Source organism: Sinocyclocheilus rhinocerous, unplaced genomic scaffold, assembly GCF_001515625.1.
Source record: "Sinocyclocheilus rhinocerous isolate Xijiao unplaced genomic scaffold, SAMN03320098_v1.1 scaffold2613, whole genome shotgun sequence".
In the NCBI taxonomy this organism is placed as follows: Eukaryota; Metazoa; Chordata; class Actinopteri; order Cypriniformes; family Cyprinidae; genus Sinocyclocheilus; species Sinocyclocheilus rhinocerous.
The window spans coordinates 561,098-581,762 of record NW_015650705.1 but is presented as its reverse complement, the minus strand read 5'-3'; the positions used below and the strand labels follow the sequence as shown (position 1 = coordinate 581,762).

General features: G+C 38.5%; 3 protein-coding genes across 3 annotated transcripts in view; 1 reads left to right on the top strand and 2 right to left on the bottom strand.

The window, feature by feature from the left end:
- Positions 1 to 5,052, bottom strand: part of LOC107712414 (phospholipase DDHD1-like) — a 36,736-nt gene extending 31,684 nt beyond the window's left edge. Inside the window, exons 1-6 of the mRNA XM_016517654.1 lie at positions 3,992 to 5,052; positions 2,211 to 2,387; positions 1,731 to 1,859; positions 782 to 929; positions 587 to 696; positions 397 to 503 (exon numbers count right to left, since the gene is read on the bottom strand). Of these exons, the coding sequence (XP_016373140.1) occupies positions 397 to 503; positions 587 to 696; positions 782 to 929; positions 1,731 to 1,859; positions 2,211 to 2,387; positions 3,992 to 4,754 (1,434 nt within the window). The 5' untranslated portion in view covers positions 4,755 to 5,052. The remainder of the gene's footprint in view (positions 1 to 396; positions 504 to 586; positions 697 to 781; positions 930 to 1,730; positions 1,860 to 2,210; positions 2,388 to 3,991) is intronic.
- A 1,015-nt stretch (positions 5,053 to 6,067) lies between these two features.
- On the top strand, positions 6,068 to 10,163 carry LOC107712438 (cell growth regulator with RING finger domain protein 1-like). The gene is made up of 6 exons (XM_016517697.1): positions 6,068 to 6,312; positions 6,494 to 6,630; positions 6,717 to 6,894; positions 8,771 to 8,915; positions 8,995 to 9,102; positions 9,297 to 10,163. Exons 1-6 carry the CDS (start codon positions 6,209 to 6,211, stop codon positions 9,624 to 9,626), a joined length of 1,002 nt encoding a protein of 333 aa, XP_016373183.1. The 5' UTR covers positions 6,068 to 6,208; the 3' UTR covers positions 9,627 to 10,163.
- LOC107712437 (26S protease regulatory subunit 10B) lies at positions 9,817 to 14,536 on the bottom strand. Its single transcript, XM_016517696.1, has 14 exons — positions 14,354 to 14,536; positions 13,871 to 13,950; positions 13,729 to 13,768; positions 13,595 to 13,647; positions 13,440 to 13,507; positions 13,172 to 13,286; positions 12,495 to 12,582; positions 12,341 to 12,402; positions 12,088 to 12,211; positions 11,926 to 11,987; positions 11,214 to 11,334; positions 11,035 to 11,115; positions 10,860 to 10,931; positions 9,817 to 10,395 (listed from the first exon to the last, which is right to left on the bottom strand). The coding sequence occupies exons 1-14, from the start codon at positions 14,436 to 14,438 to the stop codon at positions 10,277 to 10,279; spliced, it is 1,170 nt and encodes a 389-aa protein (XP_016373182.1). The 5' UTR covers positions 14,439 to 14,536; the 3' UTR covers positions 9,817 to 10,276.
- Between the last annotated feature and the right edge of the window lie 6,129 nt (positions 14,537 to 20,665).

The following is a 20,665-nucleotide window of genomic DNA, read 5'->3' as shown; positions in this document are numbered from 1 at the left end:
ATGTTGTCTGGGGGTTTGGCAAAAGGAGAGTGGGACGGTGGGCAGTGCTCGGGGGGGTGGTGACTGAAGGCGGTGACTGTGTAGTTCTGACGTCAACTTTTTACGGAAGTCACAACGGTTCGTGAAAAATCACAGCTACTTTAAGCAGGCTGTGTGAATTTTACTGTGGACTGACTGTTTTGAAACTTATATGGTAGTTACATAGCACCTAGACCTCAGTTATCATGAAAAAAAAGCCAGGAAATTTCAGTTTTGACAATATGGGACCTTTAAAAAAAATTTTGTTAATGTATTAGATTTTGAAACATGTCTAGTTTATAATGGGTTAGAGAGTGGAAAAATAAAAAATAATGAGAAAATGAATAAAAAGAATGGAGGATTGTGGCTGTATGTCACCTCATCCCTGTACAAAGGACTCGTGTAGTACATAATGTCCATTGCACTGCTGTTCAGCATGTCTCTCAGACCTCGCACTTTGTCTGGAGTAATGGAGTCCACGGTGTCTGAAAAGGTAATTTTCGTCATAAATAAACACAACATTCAACCATAATGTACTTTGTTTTTAATTATTTTCCATAGGCAATACCTCCATCAAGGGCGAGTTTAGATCGCCATTCCACAGGAAGGAACTCAACGTGTTCATTTGTTCGCTCAGAAAAGTGCTTCTCCTCCATCTTGCGGGCAGCATCACGCATCCTAACCATCAGTGAAATGCATTAGTTAGCTTCAGGTCTAGATGACTGGTTTTGCGCAGATTCAACTGTGTGATTGGTGGACTCACATGCTTGTATTTCTAATGATACGCCCCTGATCCATCTTCTGGCCAATCCCATGTACCACAAAGACTATGTGCGTTGTTTCAGGAGGCGTGTCCTCTGGAGCCGCCTCCTCCACGTAACCTCGATGGAGACGGGTCCCGCTGCTGGACGCTAACCAGACATGAAGGAAGAAACGTTGCTGCTTTTGCTAAATTGATAATCACTTTATTTTATCTTTAGGTTTAACAGTGAATGTACTGTGTCATGTAGTGTACTTTAAATCTATATTTACATATATGACAGACAGGTTTCAATAGAGAGGACTTTAAAGTATAATTTAGTTTAACATCAGTGCTTGTCAGTGTATTCGGCAGTACACTTAAACCATATTTCAAAGACAATAGTAATTAGTAATTATGATTCACAATTTGAGTTGAAGTACTGAAATAAATGAACTTTTCCACAACATTCTAATTTATTGAGATGCACCTGTAGATGTGCTTAGTTCCTGGGTCAAATTTCAGCTGTTCCACATCAAGTCAATAAATAATATACTCTCAATGGTACAAATATATGTGTAAATAATATGTAAATAATGTACTTTAAGCAGATACATGAATTGAAAAGCTACTTCTCTTTCTCTTCTGGGAAACTAAACCAAAAATACTGATGACTCACAATTTTTTTGTCCCAAGTAGCAAATCATGCACTGAATTCTAAATAACATACTAGCATACTACACTTCTGTATTGCAGAAATAGTACGAGTAGCATGCCATCATGTTATTTCGAGTTCAGCCATGGATTGGCTATTAAAAAAAAAAAATGGGTGAATATGTCCTGCCCAAACGTCCAGTTTCAACAGAAAATGCAAAACTTAGAATAGAGCACTGCACTCATCAAGCCATTTTATGTGGTCTTTAAATGAGCAACACTATTGAGAATGTACTTACTAATCAAGGGTGTTACAAACCTTTAGAGAATCCCAGTTTCTGAGTAACAGTCCGTGCGATCTTAGAAGTGGTAGCATCGCTGTAAAGGTACACTTCATCCACGCTGTGCCAGTCCACGTGGCTCCGGCTCAGTTTCAGACTGTGAATGGCTGAGTGAATTAAGGGCAGAAGTCAAACAGGTCTGTGTCAAATTACCCGACTGTTAAGTAATGTCTAACCAGATCAGATCATTTCAATTAAGGGTCTTTTTGACTATTTGCAAACACGAGTGACAGTCAATAGCCCTTCTGCTGTATACATGTCACCAGTGCTTGTCTTAGTTCAAATGTGTGTCATATGAGACAAACAGGATGTCTGGGTTGGGTTGTGGTTCATTCATGATCGTGCCTCTGGATCGGCTGAACTAAAAGTGTCAATGTTAAGTCGGCCTTTTTTTGTGTGCTTGAGCCCCATAACAAAGCTTCCTAACCCTGAGTCCTATTCGTAGCATGGTTTGTTACCATCTTTGCTGTCCACCGTGGTGGCCACCGCTTCCGTGTCAAAGGTGTCTTTCATCTGCTGGCCTCGGAAACGGGCCAGATGCTCCAGTTCAATGAGGTCACTGTCCTCTTCCTCCAGCGGCAACCAGGTCCCATCCGTGAACCACTGGCCTCTCATGACCGGGATGTGGTCCTGTTCTGTAAATGCAAGCAGTATGAATTTGTATCCGTTTCTGAAGAAACATATCATCTGACTTAAGCCCAAAGATCCCAAAGGATTTCCTGTTATCGTGGGGAAAAATCTCAAGTTTTTGATTGCATGGTGCGATGAATTAATGGTCTTTACAATTAATTAAATTACATTAGGCCTATATTTGTTATTAATGTACATAATGACTTCACGTTTTTTTGTGGCATGAATAAAGTCTATGCTTCATATAGAGTAAAACTATATAAAGATGTCATTTTCTTTCCATTTGTGCTGTTTTTTGAAACACCTGCATTCAAATTCATCAGTGCCACTTTGTTCATTCTTGAAATGATTCACTGTTTCGGACTGTGAATGCGAAGTTTAAACTTGAGGTTGCGAATACAGAATGATGCGACCGGCATGCAACCGATTTCAATGCTTAATCGAGTCTAGATGTCTTGGCTTCAATTTATCATACAGTCTGGCGTGAAAAATGGTAAATGTCACACAATCTGTCTGGTCTATCTTCTTAAGGTCAGATAGTACAATCTGTAAAGATATCATCTTAAAGGATTAAAAAAATGTAGTAGTGTATAGCAGGCTTTAAAAGGATAGTTCACCCAAAAATGAAAATTTTGTCATCATCTACTCACCCTCATGTTGTTCCTGTATGAGTTTCTTTCTTCTGTTGAACACAAACTATTTAGAAAACCGCTGGTAACCAAACAGTTGCTGGTGGCCATTTTTTCTCCATATGATGGAAGTCAGTGACTACCAGCAACTGTCTGGTTACCAACATTCTTCAAAATATCTTCTTTTGTGTTCAACAGAAGAAAGAAACTCATACAGGTTTGGAACAGCTTGAGGGTGAGTAAATGATGACAAAATGTTCATTTTTGGGTGAACTCTCCCTTTAAGGTGTGGTCACATTAGCGAAATATTGCGGGCAAAAAAAAAAGGCCCATTGTCTGTTGTCAATAACGATTTCACAACTCAGAAGTCAAATTAAAATCTGGCAGCTTTCTGTGGGTCAACAGTGTGAGTTAGTGTGACCAACTTAAACGCCCTTTGCCTTTCGCCTTGATGCCAAATATCTGATTGTGCGGATTCCTATTGAAATGACTGGATTTCGCCCACGAAAATTCGCTGAACAACCATAAATCTAAAAAACAACAAAAAAAGAAATCTACCATAATTACACATGTCATACAAACACCAAAGGAGAAGTTACACTATACTGGACAATCCATTTGAGGAACAGACCATAATGTTGTTATTCGCTCAAAGTCACATTCAAACTTGGCATCAAATCAGATGCAATGACTTTCAGGACTTTCAGGGTCAAGTTTGAATGAGCTCATTGAGATTTAAGAGTTATGGCAGTGATGTTTTGGCAAATAATGACTTAAATTTCAGTTTTTTTTCACACACAAGATGATTTGAAATATACTTGAAGTATGTAGACTACTTTTAGGATACTCTCATGGTGCTTTTGGAGCTTGACAGCCTCAAGTAACCATTTAATTTCGTTGTACGTATAAGAGCTGTATGAGCATTCTGCAAAACATCTATTTTTGTTTTCCAGATACAATTTTGTTGTACAAATACTCACGGTTCCAGTATACAGGATAACAGTCTTTCTTTTTGATGTCCACCTCGTAGAGTCCTCCACGGACGCACACTGCGTCCACGTTGATGCTTTCTGAATCCAGCTCCGTCTCGTCTGTTGAGCATCCAGCATCCGCGCTCTCGGGTACCGGTTGCGCTGCCACCGCCGCCGCCGACTGTCTTCGGACCGCCGGTGCTTCGCATCCTGACGGCGACTCGAATAAATTCTCTGCTTCTTCACCCGCATCCCTCCGTCTGACCTCGTTCGGATTAAGTTCGCAGAATTTGCGATACGCCAACTCGATTTTCAAAGAATCGTGTCCAACAAACGGTTTCCAGGTCCTCTTGTCCTCTTTGTAGAACCAGCGCACCTCTTCGGGTCCGAGTTCCGTGACAACTTCCCCGCGGTGCCGCGAGCTGTTGGAGCGGCTGCGCTTTTTCGTGGCGACGTTCCCGTTACTTTCGCTGTAGTTCGGGTCGCCGGGGATGTCGAGATAATCTGAGTCCGGATCAGAACCGAGACGGCCATGATAGGCAGCGAAACCCTCTTCCACCAGGCCTAGCATCAGTCCTCGTTGGCCTCGGGGCAGCGGCAGATGTCCGTCTATGCCCGGCTGCACCGCATCCATCCCGGCGCGTATCGCGTCGCCCGTGGGTTCGTCAAAGCAGGACTCGCACGCATCCTCCATCCTTCCCCATTCACCGCCGCTGACATTTTCCCTGCTTTGCGAACAACTCAAAGACGTGTTGTCCTGACAAGCGCTCATCGCCGCTTTTTAGAAAACAGCAAACGGAGCGATTTCAGCACCGGTCAGCTGATTATAATAACAACAAATCTAACGATGTCAAAACCTCTCCTCCCCCGGCGAGACCGGAGCGGCCAGCATCTGTACGGACGCGTCAATCACACACGCTGGACTTGAAACTTCATTAAATAGTCGAATTCACTCGGACGGTCCTCAACTTACAGGGCGAACACGCCAACCTGTTCACTTTCCATTATATGCCGACTGTATTTCTCTCTGTGAAGCCCCTCTCTTGCAGTGTAGCGCCGTCCGACTCGTGAACGAATCTTTCTGTTGAGTCGGATCTTTTTAAAGGATTAGTTCAACCGGTTCACAAAAAAAAAACAGTCCGACCGAGTCGTCCACGACTGAATCTGTTCTCGAATCCAACTCGTTGAACAGGGCGAGAAATATCTGAGAAATATGCTGTTTTCGAAATATCACGTATTATTTCTGCCATATAGCTGACTATATCTTTATATGGCTGACATAATATGCGTAGTATTAGGATGTCATTTTAATGCAAATTGTATTCTAAATAACCTTTAATGATGTTTTTTATAAGCTTGATGAAAAATGACAGCCTCATTACTAATCGTCGTGTACGTCATACAACGTAATATGCTTTAAAAGCATAAATATAAACTGTACTTTCTGTAACTATACGAAGCCACGTTTGCATTTATTTTGGAATTCAGAAATAGAGAAATGTATCAATGAAAATATTCACTGTTCACTTTTATGGGAGAATGTTCTTTTTGGCTTGAATATGAATAAGAGGACGAAAGCGTTTATTTAATTGATTTACTTATATTCGTGACCAAATTTCACATTCATAAATGCAAGTTTGCTAATGAAAAACTAATAAAACATCTTTATGGTGTTGTTGACTTAAGTACGGCTGTGCATAGACAGAGACTCTGAACGCTATAAAGAATTTAAAAGTTTGTGACCTATTTATTAGATTTTTTTTTTTTACACCTGATTGTACAGTTATTCTATTTTTTATACCATTATATACAATAATATAATAAAAATTTTCTCTGCTTTAGTATAATGTTCAGTATCTTCATTTAAATTTAAAAAATGACGCTGCAATTACGTGATGACGTAAACAAAACAGAATCATTTTTCACCGGTTCATTGAAGCGATTTGTTTGAAAGAGTCGATTCTCGGAATGAATCGGACTTCTCTTCACTATCTTGCTGTAACGCTCCTCCCTATGCGTGACTGTATAGGAGTCATGTGCGGATTTGGTCGTCTGGGCCACCGTAGCGGCTGCCACAACCGGAAGTTTACGTTAGTGACTCGTGAGTCTTGAAGGGTGACAGCCCAACGCTAGACTGCCTAGGATACCGCACTTAAAAAAAATAAAACAAAAAATTATTACACGTACCGGCATTTATGTGCACTGTATTAATGTAACATTTTAAGCATGGCTGCGGAGTTTTTAGTGATGTTGTACGAGTATTCTCCTCTCTTTTACATTACTGTCATAGCAGTATGTTTCATTATCACTGTGGCTGTTGTGTTGGGCTGGTGAGTTCACATTTATAAGGATAAACTAGCATTTTAGTCCAGCGTTAGATGGTTTGGGTTAAGTATGGACTTTTGTAAGGTGTAAGGTGCATATCCCGTTAGCTAGTTCCCTCTTAAAATTAAAAAGTTGATGTTTACATCCTTAATCTGTGTCTAACTAACTTTGGTGTGGTCTGTCAAGGTTTGGATTTGATGTCCCGGTCATTTTACGCAGTTCAGATGAGACTGAATCTCTAATACCTGTCAATGAGAGGAAGATGGTGCAGGTGACCAATCCCTTCGCTTTGGAGATGGACTCTAGGGCTGGTACAGTAACTGGTGAGGATCTAACAGTAACCGTGTTGAATCTATTTAAAATGAGTGAAATGGAGTCAATAAGTGCATGTGTGTTCTCTTTTGGTCAGAGGGTGTGAGTTTGCGGCCGTATTGTCTTGAAGACTGCATCCTGAGCTGTTTTTGGGGTTGTGGGGTCCAGGCTCTCCAGGCGGCCCTTCAGAGGCACCAGCGTGGGCTCCGGCTCAGCACACCAGAGCTGTTTCAAGAGGCTCTGGAATTAAACTACCATCACCACCAAAGCTTCAAGTATCCTTTTCATTTGCCTTCGAAATAGCTCCGTAATAACATTTCACATCATCCTTGCAAGAGAAGAGGGGAAAGTGAGGTAAGCAGAGACACGTTTTCTTCGGCTTTTCTCTAGGTAAAGAAGAAAAATAGATTGAGGTGAGACTAATATGTCTAAATATATGGGGAATGAAGGGGGCAAAAGCATTGCAGGACTGAAAATATGACTTCTTAAAATAGTGGTTCAGTGATACAGCTTGCTTTACATTAGAAGTAAACTATAGTGTGTCTTCATGACAAATGTACATAAATGTATATAATACATATAAATCTGTATTTATCATGTCATGATGATGATTGCATTTTAAATTATTTGTACATAAATGTATACAGTATGCTGTATACATAATTGGGTAAAAAAGGCAATTTATCATGTCATTATGATGATTTCTCTTTTAAATAAAAATGTACACTTAAATCTGGGGTCAGTTAAGATTTTTTAATGTCTCACCAAGGCTGCATTTATTTGATTAAAAATACATTAAAAACAGTAATATTTGACCAATCCCTTCGCTTTGGAGATGGACTCTAGGGCTGGTACAGTAACTGGTGAGGATCTAACAGTAACCGTGTTGAATCTATTTAAAATGAGTGAAATGGAGTCAATAAGTGCATGTGTGTTCTCTTTTGGTCAGAGGGTGTGAGTTTGCGGCCGTATTGTCTTGAAGACTGCATCCTGAGCTGTTTTTGGGGTTGTGGGGTCCAGGCTCTCCAGGCGGCCCTTCAGAGGCACCAGCGTGGGCTCCGGCTCAGCACACCAGAGCTGTTTCAAGAGGCTCTGGAATTAAACTACCATCACCACCAAAGCTTCAAGTATCCTTTTCATTTGCCTTCGAAATAGCTCCGTAATAACATTTCACATCATCCTTGCAAGAGAAGAGGGGAAAGTGAGGTAAGCAGAGACACGTTTTCTTCGGCTTTTCTCTAGGTAAAGAAGAAAAATAGATTGAGGTGAGACTAATATGTCTAAATATATGGGGAATGAAGGGGGCAAAAGCATTGCAGGACTGAAAATATGACTTCTTAAAATAGTGGTTCAGTGATACAGCTTGCTTTACATTAGAAGTAAACTATAGTGTGTCTTCATGACAAATGTACATAAATGTATATAATACATATAAATCTGTATTTATCATGTCATCATGATGATTGCATTTTAAATTATTTGTACATAAATGTATACAGTATGCTGTATACATAATTGGGTAAAAAAGCAAATTTATCATGTCATTATGATGATTTATCTTTTAAATAAAAATGTACACTTAAATCTGGGGTCAGTTAAGATTTTTTAATGTCTCACCAAGGCTGCATTTATTTGATTAAAAATACATTAAAAACAGTAATATTGTGCAATATTATTACATAGTAACTGTTTTCTATTTTAATATATTTTAAAACAATTTATATTTGTGATGGCAAAGATTGAATGAATAGAAAGGTCAGTATTTTTTAGAAATACATTTTTTTATAACATTTTAAATGTTTTTACTGTCACGTTTGATCAGTTTAATGCATCCTTTTCCGAATAAAGCTATTAATTTCTTTTAAAGACTTACTTTTTAACTGGAGTGTGTGTATAATATATATATATATACACGCTACATTTTTGTAAACTAGCTAGAAAATGCACAGAAAATGTGAATGTAGTGAAACAGTTCGCAAATTTTGTAGTGCAATTTATAATATTGCATATCTGTATATGATTTTCTAAATATATGATCACGTGACAAAACACATCTTCTCTTGCACTCTCCTTAATGTGACAAAAAAAAAAAACATTTTAAATTAATATGATGGAACACAATTTTATGCTTTGTCCTTAACATAGCGTTAGTATACATAAAGAAGAAAAAGAATACTTCACCCAGATGCCTCCAGATCTCGGAGTAACCGATTTTGGGTTGCTCCCCCGGGATCGATACCCCTTGGTGGCTGTGCTGACACTTGCCAATCCAGAAACCAGGGACAACTACAATATTGTAAGCAGCACATTTTTTTTTCTTTATCGGATTTGCTTGATGGAAACAGATAAAGTCTGTTATTCTGTTGTCTTTCTAGGTGGCCAGTGTGACAGTGCTCCACGTTCCTGATGACAAATACAGACTCTCTGTGAGAATATTGTTTCAGTATCTTCTCACGGCACATGGGAATTTGTACGATCTGAAGGTATGAAAACGTCTTCACAACATTGTCATTTTCTGCTGATCTGGGATCAGTTTTTGTATGCTCATTTTGATCACACTTAACCTTCAACACCTAGTGTCCCTGAAGCGAAATGGGACAGTGTTTAATTATACACCATTAATTAAGAGCCTTGTCTAGAGCGGGATTGTGGGCTTAAAACTATTCTTTTTCCACAGCCTCTCTTCATGTCAGCAGACAACAGCAACTTGTCTGGAACCACAGAGCCTTCAACTAGCACGCAAGGGGCGGAGCCACAGCCCGAAAGGCCAGGTGAGAAGGGGGAGGAGTCTGATGCAGAAGGGGAGTGGCCTGATACCCAAGGCAGGGACTGTGTGGTGTGTCAAAATGCACCGATAAACAGAGTGCTGTTGCCATGCAGACATGCATGCGTATGCGACGGCTGCGTGTGCCACTTCCAGCACTGTCCGATCTGCCGGGCGTTTGTCCTTGTATCTTTTGCTCTGGCTAACCGACCAGCTCACGATGAGGACTTAACAGAAGACTAAGCCTGTGTAAACTCAGTATTAAAAGCAAGCCTTTGCTGGAAAGGCTAAACTCGAAAAGGAAACGTAGCAGCTTCAAGATAAAGAGTCGCAGGCAGCTGACCTTTAACCCCACGTATGGACACTTCTAGAATGATGTCAGTTTTAGGCTTTTGAAGTTGAGTGTGCTTGTAAGATTTGTTTAATATAGAGATTTTAAGTTGAATAGGATATTTATTTATTTTTGTCAATATATTGGTTTAACTAACAAATATACATTTCAGAAGGAATCATTGTGGAGTTTTGGAGAGATACAGTGGGAGGTTATCTTATTTCTTTAATCATTGACTTTAATGATGTGGAAAAGCAGGCCAGGCACACACAGTTTATATAACGGATCACACAGATTTCTAGAGCCGTATCATCTTACAAGTCTACACTTGGCCAACAGGTAAATATTTTTTATCAAACTGGGGCTAAACAATGCATTAACTGAATAGCTGAAGTCACTTGATGGTAGTAATGGAAATGGATCATCAGAATGCTTTAAAATATTGATAAGAAAAAAAAACTATTGCAGTAACAAAACAAAAAAAAAAGTGTTGTGTCCATGGACAGTACTGTTTACTGACCGAAAACCCCTCACATTTATAATTTGCACAAAAAATGTGGTTTTATACAGGCTTGTAGTCGAGTTTGGACTCCAGCTTCTTGGAGTCTGCCACCTTCCTCACAGCTTTCATGAAATCCTCCTGAGTCACGTACTCGTGATCGGCACGGATGGCAAACATACCTGTTGGATAAAAAGGAGGAGAGCTCAAAACAATAGGAATTCTAGAGGCTCAAAGGTTCAAGGTTTGGCTGGTCAGTGTCATGCTATTAGACCCAAAAGCACATTTCCACTAACAGCTATTGTTATTGGGCAAATTTTAGAATGTTTTTTGGCACATGAAGTTTATTCTACATATACTATAGTTATTTTCATAGCCTTCAATTTACACACTGTATGGAGGGCAACATTGGACAGGATGTAGAATAGCTTTTTAAAATAAAATACTGAAAATAAATTGACAATTTTTTCTGATTAATCAAAGACAATCTACAGATTAATCGATTATCAAAAGTTGCAGCCCTAATTATATTAGCATGGCACGCAATTTATAGTTTTTAAATCAACAGCAAATTTTCATTTTGGGGCGAACTATTCCTTTAATGCTTCTTTGATTTGCACATTGCAATGCATGTAACATTTCTTACCAGCTTCAGTGCACACATTCCTCAAATCGGCTCCATTGAAACCGTCTGAAAGCTTGACGATGGCTTCATAATCTGGAGACGCAAGGAAATGTGATGAGAGAGGAAAAGGAAGTACTCAAAAAGAAAAAAAAAGTCACAGCTGTAAAAACTAAACCGGAAAGTCATAGAGGCGCACCTATCTCTCCATGCTTGGTGATGGGCCCAGAGTGGATCTTCAGGATGTCCAGTCGAGCCTGTTCATTGGGCAACTCAATGTCTGTACATTTGGAAAAAATAAGTCAATAAATAATAACTCAAGATTTCTTACCAGTCACTGAATATGTGAAGTTGGAGGATAGTGAAAGTCAAACTTACGGATCTTTCTGTCCAGTCGGCCAGGACGCAGCAGGGCAGGGTCTAAAGTGTCCGGCCGGTTGGTGGCCATGATCATCTTGACTCTATGCAGAGTGTCAAATCCATCCATCTGATTCAACAGCTGACAGACCGAAATATATCCAATTAGCTTTTCTTTTCTTTTTTGGGATTGTACATTGATATATATAAGAAGATTGGAATTAAAGCAATAAATTAAGCATTAATTGACAAGTAAAACGTTTATTAATTTTGTAAAAAACAAATAATAATAATAATAAAAAAAAAATTTGGACATTGATATATGGGAAGATTTAAATTAAAGCAATAAATTAAGCATTAATTGACAAGTAAAACATTTATTAATTTTGTAAAAAAAAATTATAATAAAAAAAAAAATTGGACATTGATATATGGGAAGATTTAAATTAAAGCAATAAATTAAGCATTAATTGACAAGTAAAAAGTGTATTAATTTTGTAAAAAAAAAAAAAATTGTACATTGATATAGGAAGATTTAAATTAAAGCAATAAATTAAGCATAAGTTGACAAGTAAAACATTTAATACTTTGTAAAAAAAAAAAAAAAAAATTAATAATAAAAATTGCAGTTGACAGAAATTGTAAAAAGTATTTAAAAATAATAATGAATGAAATTTAATAAAACAAAAACTTTTTATAATTTCACAAGGTTAGTTACAAACCCCCTCCATACCTCCATCAGTGTCCTCTGGATCTCTCGATCTGCAGAGGTTCCTTCAGAAAACCGACGTCCACCTTCAAAGACAAAGTATTTGTTGAATCCATTTAAGAACAACTGAATTTCCATTACGCCTTATAAGAATGGCTCGGACTGCAGTGTGCAGAAGAGCATTACCAATAGCATCGATCTCATCCATGAAGATAATGCAGGGCTGATGGTCTCTGGCGTAGTTGAACATCTCTCTGATGAGTCGGGCACTCTCACCAATGTACTTGTCAACAATGGAGCTGGACACAACCTGATGAACAACATGTTTTATTCAACACTATATATTTATAGCATAACAGTTGTCCTGTGTCAAATGTATCTGCGTTAAACAGTACGACCCGAGGCAAACTGTTTGTTTATAGCATCTAAATCAACATACCTTTAAGAAATTGCAGTCCAGCTGACTGGCCACAGCTCGGGCAAGAAGAGTCTTTCCAGTGCCTTTAAAAATGCAATACTTTGTGTGAAAACATACCATTTCACATACATCTCAGTAATTAACTGAAGTAACAAAGCATAATAGGGCGACTGACCTGGAGGTCCGTACAGCAGGCAGCCCTTAGGAGGAATAATGCCCACCCTCTGGAACAGCTCAGGATTGGTCAGAGGCAGCTCAATTACCTGCACAAGAGAATTCATTATTCATTATTCATTCATAATCATTAATACAGTTCAATGAGTTCAGTAAAGCTCAAGCTGCATTTACACTGCAAGGTGCAATGCACAGATCTAGTCTGTAAACACATATTCTGTCTGTTTACATTCAGACATGCATGACTATTTAAAATAAAGTGTATGAATTGGCACACAAATACAAATTTTATATATAATACCTCAGGTGTGGCATATCAAGATGCTGATTAGACGGGCAAAAACAAAAGTGTTGCGTTTATAATTTTGTTCAGTATATATATATATATATATCGCAAACATGACAAAAAAACCTTTATTATTGTTTATTTAATTCTAACTAATATGTTCTTAATAAAAACTAACCAAAACTAAAAATATGTTGCTTATAATTTCTGCACAGGAGAGACTTGGTGTTGTTTCCAAACAAAAGGAAATATATCGGCTATCGGCCAAAATGAGTTACCGGCATAATATCGGCATATCTGATATCGGCAAAAATCCAATATCGTGCATCCCTAGTTTGAGCGCTAGTGCGTTTCGTCAGCTAACAGTGATGTTATGTTAGTGTATTTCTGACCTCTCTCAGCTCACGGATCTGCTCAGACAATCCACCGATCTCAGAGTAAGAAACGCTGCCAGGATCTTCATGAGACATGTTGTACACTAGAGGATCCACTTCACGAGGCAAATACCTTTATAAAAAAAAAAGACAAGAAGTTCTCATAAAACATACCAGCTGAATATTAAAGGCCATTTCAGATAAACAAACATACCTTGACCGGCAGCTAAGAGCACAAGCAAAGCTATACCTTCTTGATGTGACTGAACTTCTTAGTTATCCTCACCTCATGATAGTGAGAGTCGTCATGTCCAGAGCAACTCTAGTGCCTGGTTTAAGCTTGGTTTTATCCAGCTGAAACAACAATACATGGCCAGATAAGACAAAGGACTTGTTAATCACACAAAAATATTCATTATAAAGTACAACCGATGTGCTCACCTGTCTGCGACATCCAACCACATAACGTGGGCCATTAGTTGCTTTGACAATAACTACAAAAGAAGAAATAATTTAGCAACTGAGCAGCAGACTAGACTATAAACTACACCAGAATAAAGGTGATCTGGACTTACATTTCTCCTCTGTCAGTTGTTTCAGCACCTCACCAACAATCTAAAAAGGCAAGGAAACGATCAGACCATAAGAAACGCAGATATCCGGCTCGTTTATTGCGGAAATAATAAAACACAGGTGTATATTTTGCTGAGCTCTTACCTGTCCCACACTCTGTAAAGCTTTCAGATCATTCTCAGACTTCTCATACTGTTTAGTGAGCTCCTTCAGCTGTTCTCTCACTGCAACAGAGATTTCAGGCCATCATGAAGCGATATACAGTGTTTATTCACATATACTAACATCTCATTAAAGTTTCATCTGCTTCATGCGTCAGAGATGCTAAAGGTTCATTGTGAGTGTTTCCTCGTGGAGAATAACTGTGCGAGAAATGACTGTGTTTAATTGTACATGCCATTAACTACGGCTAGAACACTGAAAAGCATGCTGTGTGTAGCTTTATTCAGTAATTTCATTGGTATCTGCTGGTACTCTTTGCTGTTACCATTAGCCGCTAATTGATTTCAGCACTGCATGACAAAGCGACTTACATCACAGACTGCCGAAATAAAGCAAACAACAGCCGGAGAAGATGTCAAACTGATCAATAACAGCCTGACGTGCATAGAAAGACATCACACTTACGCTCTTTGAGGCGTCCGTCAATCTCTTTATGCTCCAGTAATTTCTTTCTGTAATCTTGTAAACCTTTCTCCCTGTTGTCCGCCATGTTCACGGCCGCCGCTGCTCTTCTTCTTCTTCTTCTTCTTCTTGGTGTTTAATGGCGGATGGCATACAACTTTTCGGTGCATTACCGCCACCTACTGATTAGGAGTGTGGATTAGCCTCAATCATGTCTTCTGTCACAAACTTTTGGAAGTACTCCAGTGGGGTGAGGAGGGAGGTGGCATCACTGGTGATTTCTGAACCAGATAAATCAGTATTGGGACTGATAAACTCCTTTTTCAGCCAGCGAAACCGGTCACGGGGCACAGTGTGTTTTTTTTGGTTGGGGCTTGATGTGCACATCATCATTGGTGGTTTTCTTTGTCCATTTCACCTGCAGCTTCATTCTCCGAATTTCTCTCATATGTAGTCACATGAAAGTAAAAGCCAACTGTGTATATATAGATAGATAGATACATGGCAAAGCACAAAGCAAGTGACATACATTTTATAGAAATACAGCACAAGCACACTTTTCAATCAAAACATTTCACAAAATGAAGTAGGCTTCAAATATAAGGCGATGACTGACTTTATATATCCACTAAAAATCACCTTGACAACAGTTTGTTAAAAATAAGATGGCCACTCGAATTAGAGACTCTTTATACTTTACTTCAGACTTGACTCAGACCTCAGATGAAAGATTTCTGAACATTTCTGTGCATAAGTGTCTACAAGTATCCAGTATATTATTGTTTGTGTGCTGTCATCTTTAATGCAGTCGTACATTTATTGACAATTAATGACAATCAAAATGATTTTCATGTCTGTAAGTTAGTGTAGCACGTGGCCCAGTTGTAGCGACTATGCCACCACGAAATACCGGGGAAAATAACCCAAATAAGGACACGCAAATACGTTCCACATGAAAAGAGCAAGAGGCATGAATCTCCGTACAAACAATCTTTTATTAAAGCTTCATGGGTCCAAAAAAAAAAAAAAAAACAGAAAACATCCAAATAATGCTATAGAAAGCGGAGTCTTCATAGGAGAAGCGGGTGAATATAACGGCACCAGGTATGCAAAAGAGAAAAATCACACCCATCAGTATCACACCCACAAGCTTCACTGCAAATAGTAACACCGCAATAGTGACACACACAAAAACGGCCACCCCAAGTGAAATAATGTCCGTGGTGCTGTCAAAACCCAGCCCGTTCCCGTTAATACGATGGTGTAATGCTCATGACAACAGATCTAAGGATCATACAACAAACTCTTTAAAGGCTCCTCTTTAAAAGGTGACAGCGACAACAACTAGTGCTACGACCTGGGCTACGTTACACTGCGAAGCCACAATCAATGGGGGCCGTGAAGGCACACCGCATTGAGAGCAAACAACGCACGCACCCAGTATATCTCAGCAGCCTAACAACACACATGGAAGGTCATAACAGGAGGGAAGGGGCGGGCTTTCAACCATGACGCACTCCAAGAGGCAGAACCAACCAACTTATATACCCTAACCGGGCAGTCGCTCATTGGCCACCTAATTAATGATGGTGACGTTAACAACATCACTACATTCATGTACTCCTTTTGACTTTTTTAAAGGGGTGATCCCGTTTCAGTCTGCTTGTTAAGTGTTCACTACAGCAGGCACACAATGTTCTGAATACCAATAATTTAAGGATTCAGAAACGATGAATCACTGTCTGGCGGACTAACATTTTGGTACGGATATAAAGATTAGGATCATGATTTTTTGGTAGTGTTACAACATACCTTGAGTGTATATTAGAGTCTATATTAAAGGCAGAGTAAGTGATCTATCTTTCTGTCGCTCGGCTCGGCTAATGTCCGTCCCGTGCACTGACAGCTCTCTCCTCCACATCACGAGTAGACATGCCCCTTATTGCTGATTGGCTACAAGTTTGTTTTGCTATTCGGCCCGAATCAGTTTTCTAAAGTGTTTTTGAAAAATCACATACCCTGCATTTAACTCTCAACTAATACAGACACATATTTGAATACATGTTATAGCCTACATATAAACAAGTTCATTCATTTTAAAAAGTAAAACAATGTCCGGTGGTGTTTGTCCAATAACTGAAATGAAAGGATTTTTTAAGGCTGCAATTCTTGAAATGAAATCAAAGTAAAAGTAAAGTTAAACATGTATATTTTTAATAAAAAATATTATGAATGCTTTTTCTTTAAAGCATCTCATGATATTTCAGTTTAAAGAATTAATGACATTTGTAGAAAAAATGGTTTACTTTAAAACGTTTAAAAACTTAGTTAACTATTAAAGATAGGTGCACTCAAGTGTATTCAAGGAAAATATTTAAATACTTTTTTTACTTGATGGTCAGGACTTTTCGAGTTATTGAATACTGAAAAAAAATCAGAATGGTCTCATTTCTAAAAATGTTTGTTATGTTACATTTTAAGATAGGTGTGCAAATGTGCGATGATGTATGTCATACTAAAACCAAAATAATCATTTGAATCATTTTGAATCATTTGCATATTTATACATCTCTCAACAACCCTATGAACCTCCTCCCTGTTGAACTGACTCAAAATAAAACACTAAAAAACGGCCTTGTGCAACCCGAGGGAGCTCAACTGCTGGCAGTACAACCATTCATTTCATAAGAAACGAAAGAGAGAAAATAATAATAATAATAAAGAGAGAAAAAACTGTGTGTAAAAGTAAATAATAATCTCTAATAATGCATTTGAGTTATTTTGAAAGAGCCCATCATCTGGATATATTGAACTTTTCTGTAAAGGAAATGAAAGTAAAGAAACATCAACATGAGGGTAACAGAGTTTATGGATACAGTTCCCCAAACATGTAAGATTTACTGAAGAAAAAAAAAAAGTAAAAAATGAAGGAAATGATGTGGTGAACAGTGTAACTATTGACTGAAAGTTGATGTCAAAGACAAATGTTCAACACTTGATCTTTTTATTTTGGTGCGACAATCTGTTAAGTTACTTAGTATAGGAAATTATGATCCGCACTCACGACAAATGTTCACAATGTGGGCTTAAAACCAAGATTCTGCATTTTTGTCACTTCCTCTTGGTGAACATTTGACCAGACATCTTTCCCACAGAGGACAAACTGTTTACAGAAAGAAGAATTTTCATCTTATTTACTCATCCTCGTGTCAGTCCAATTCTGTTTTTCTATTAAAGACTGTTTAAATCTTCACAACAGTTCATAGGGACCAAGTCACAATGATTAAGAAACATTTGAGAACCAATGACATGAAGTGAACGTGACGATTATAGGCGAATAATAGCTTTTAACTAATAGCATAAGAGCAGAGGTGGAAAGAGTACGAAAATATTCTACTCAAGTAAAAGTAGCATTACTATTAGGTGAGATAATAATCATGCGAACGAGTCATGAGCCCACTACCTAGCCTCTATGTGGTGATTGGATGCCGCTAATATTAGTCAACAGAAAGTTGGCTCCCGCTCCTCACCCCTTCCAACCTAACAAACAATCCGACAAAGTAAATAATAAAGAAAAACGGAAGTGATCACCTGTGCCCACGTGACCATGAATAACCAATAAGAAATATCAGACAATTAATGCTCTTACAATTACATTAATGAAATTTTACTTAAGTATAATCATTTAGGCTTATTTGAAAACTACATGGTATGTGTGTTGGACCACAACTCTTCATGGCTGCGGCCCTCCAGGAATATTTGTGCAAAACCTTTTGCTAAACTGTCAAAGCTTCATTTTAACCACCAATGCAACGATGCAAGTATTTACATATTACACTGCATAATAGAGCTTAAATATGACCAGGGGTTCACTTCATTTCCTTCGGGTTCAACTTCAGCAGAATATGACGGGGTTTCGTTTTCAGCTGGGTCTGCACCATAACGCCTGTCTTGTCCGTCTGCATCTTTCTTGTGATTTTAGCGCCAGTTTGTTCTCCTGCCCATTATTTAGCCTCCTGGAGTAGTTTCCAGGGAGCGATTTTTTTTTACTCAGTAATTAATGCGTTTTAAAATGTAGCGAAGTACAATACTTCAAACAAAATATACTTAACTAAAAGTTAAATTACAGATTTTAAAAATTACTTTGAAAAGTAGAAGTAGGCCTACACAAAAAAAACTACTCAGTTACAGTAACGCGAGTAAATGTAATTCGTTACTTTCCACCTCTGCATAAGAGTAAATAATGACAGAATTGTCATTGTTGTAAAACTATACCTCTAAAAAGCAGCACACACACACTTCAGTAAACCAAAAAAAAAAAAAAACGAATTTACATAAATAAAAACTGAGACAAAGACACTTTGGAAAAAATCACAGCCCCATCTGTGATTCTCTATAAATAAAGCTCTGGTTCCAGAGAGGTCTGAAAGCACATTCTGTGGTAAATGATGGATCTAGTGTAAATTCGGTGGACTAGCATAAATTAAAAATACAATTAAACAGGCATTATTTTATTTGCGAGAATAAGACCACAGCCAAGAGGGAGACTTACAATCTATCGTTTAATCCTCGCTCTGTTTGAACAGACAATATCAGTAAATCTCCACGAGTCAAATCTTTACTCTCTCAGCAGCTTGACTTACTGCGTAATTTTATTTGAAATCAGCGTAGATCGAAAGCACCAGGGGTTTTTTTTCTTTTGATGGCATGTCTACATCCTCATTAGATCCAGGAAATAAAGACAGTGGGAAACACTTGAATTCAGCTCACCACAGAATGTCACTACAGAAAATCCTAACCCAGTTTCTCTCCACTTTTCAGTAAGCAGTGTAAGTATGCATATGTGGACATAAACTACACTTCCTAGTGGATTTTTTTTTTTTTTTTTTTTAGTTTATAAGGCCTAGGAGCTATAAGAGATGTATGACCTTACTGTCATTGTATTGCTAATGCAGAGGAGCCTGGGAACATTATACAACTGACAAAGAGACAAGACATGGCCTTCTTATAGATAAGAGTCTCATTAGAGAGAATGGTGAATGAAATATAACATGTGGTCTCAGTTTTATTCAGCCAGACAACATTATCAGATCTGAAGTCTCTTTGTGGGTTAAACTCAACTGAGAAAGGAAGGTGCTGTTTGTTAATGCAGGTCTATGACGCACACGGATAGATGAAAGTGAAACACAGGCCTCAGAGATGATTATGATAAATGGGTGAGAAACACATGACCTGTGTTGGGAATCCACGTTTGAGATCCGTCACAGGTATCCAAGTGTTTATAAATACGCTCTATTTTAAACCACTGACAGCACTTTGTGCTTTTTTTGTTCGATAAGAATACACATTGAGATTCAAATATTTATTCCTGGAATCCTTGATGAGGATTAATAGGAGTCACATTAGGAAAAAAAATGACAGGGTTTATGTTCCATGTTCAATAAAACCAGTTTTTTTTTGTTCCTTTTGGCAAGAATAAAGGTGGTTGTGGGCAATGAGATGGAATTTAGAAATGCTGTGATATTCTGGATTTGAACCTTTATTGCCCATATGAGCACAGGTGCAGTCAGTGGTTCTTTAGCTATAGGTTCATAAAGGAGATGATACAACCGCACACTCACTTGCAAATACTTTATTTCACCAACGTTTCAGCAAAAAGGAGAAACCTTTATACAGATTTCTTATCTTTGACCTGCACCTCGGATGGCATGCGTTTGCTGAAAGAGTTTCTTACTAAAACACTTAAGCATCGCTGTTCTTACATCTTCTTTACTGTTCTACTGAACAAAAAAAGGCACCTACGTCTTGGATGACCCGAGGGTGAGTAAATTAACAGCAAATTTTCATTTTTGGAAACAAATCACACACAATAAGACTAATGCCGAGTTCACACTGCACGATTTTCAAAGACGTCGCATCACTGTTGTTTTCATACTGCGTGACTATCTGGGGTAGCATTCATGTTGCTGCTGTGTTCACATTGCACGATGGATCGGCGACAGGAGGGTACACACTGCATGACTTCACAATAGGACGAATCGCCGACAGCTTTGTCTGGTGCAGGGTTGCCAGGTTTTTGCTACAAAACCCGCCCAATTACTACTCAAAACTAGCCTGAAAATAGCCCAATTGCTTTCGAGGGGGTACCACAGTAAAAATAGCATTCGGGGGTAAAATAAATATTTTTTTGGAGGGTTCTCCTGGTACAATTCACATTCCAGGGCCTAAATATCACTTATTGGTGTTGCTTCAACCTGCTGACATAAAAAACAACCGGCGGCAATCACGGATTTGGCAACACTGGTCCGCAAACTA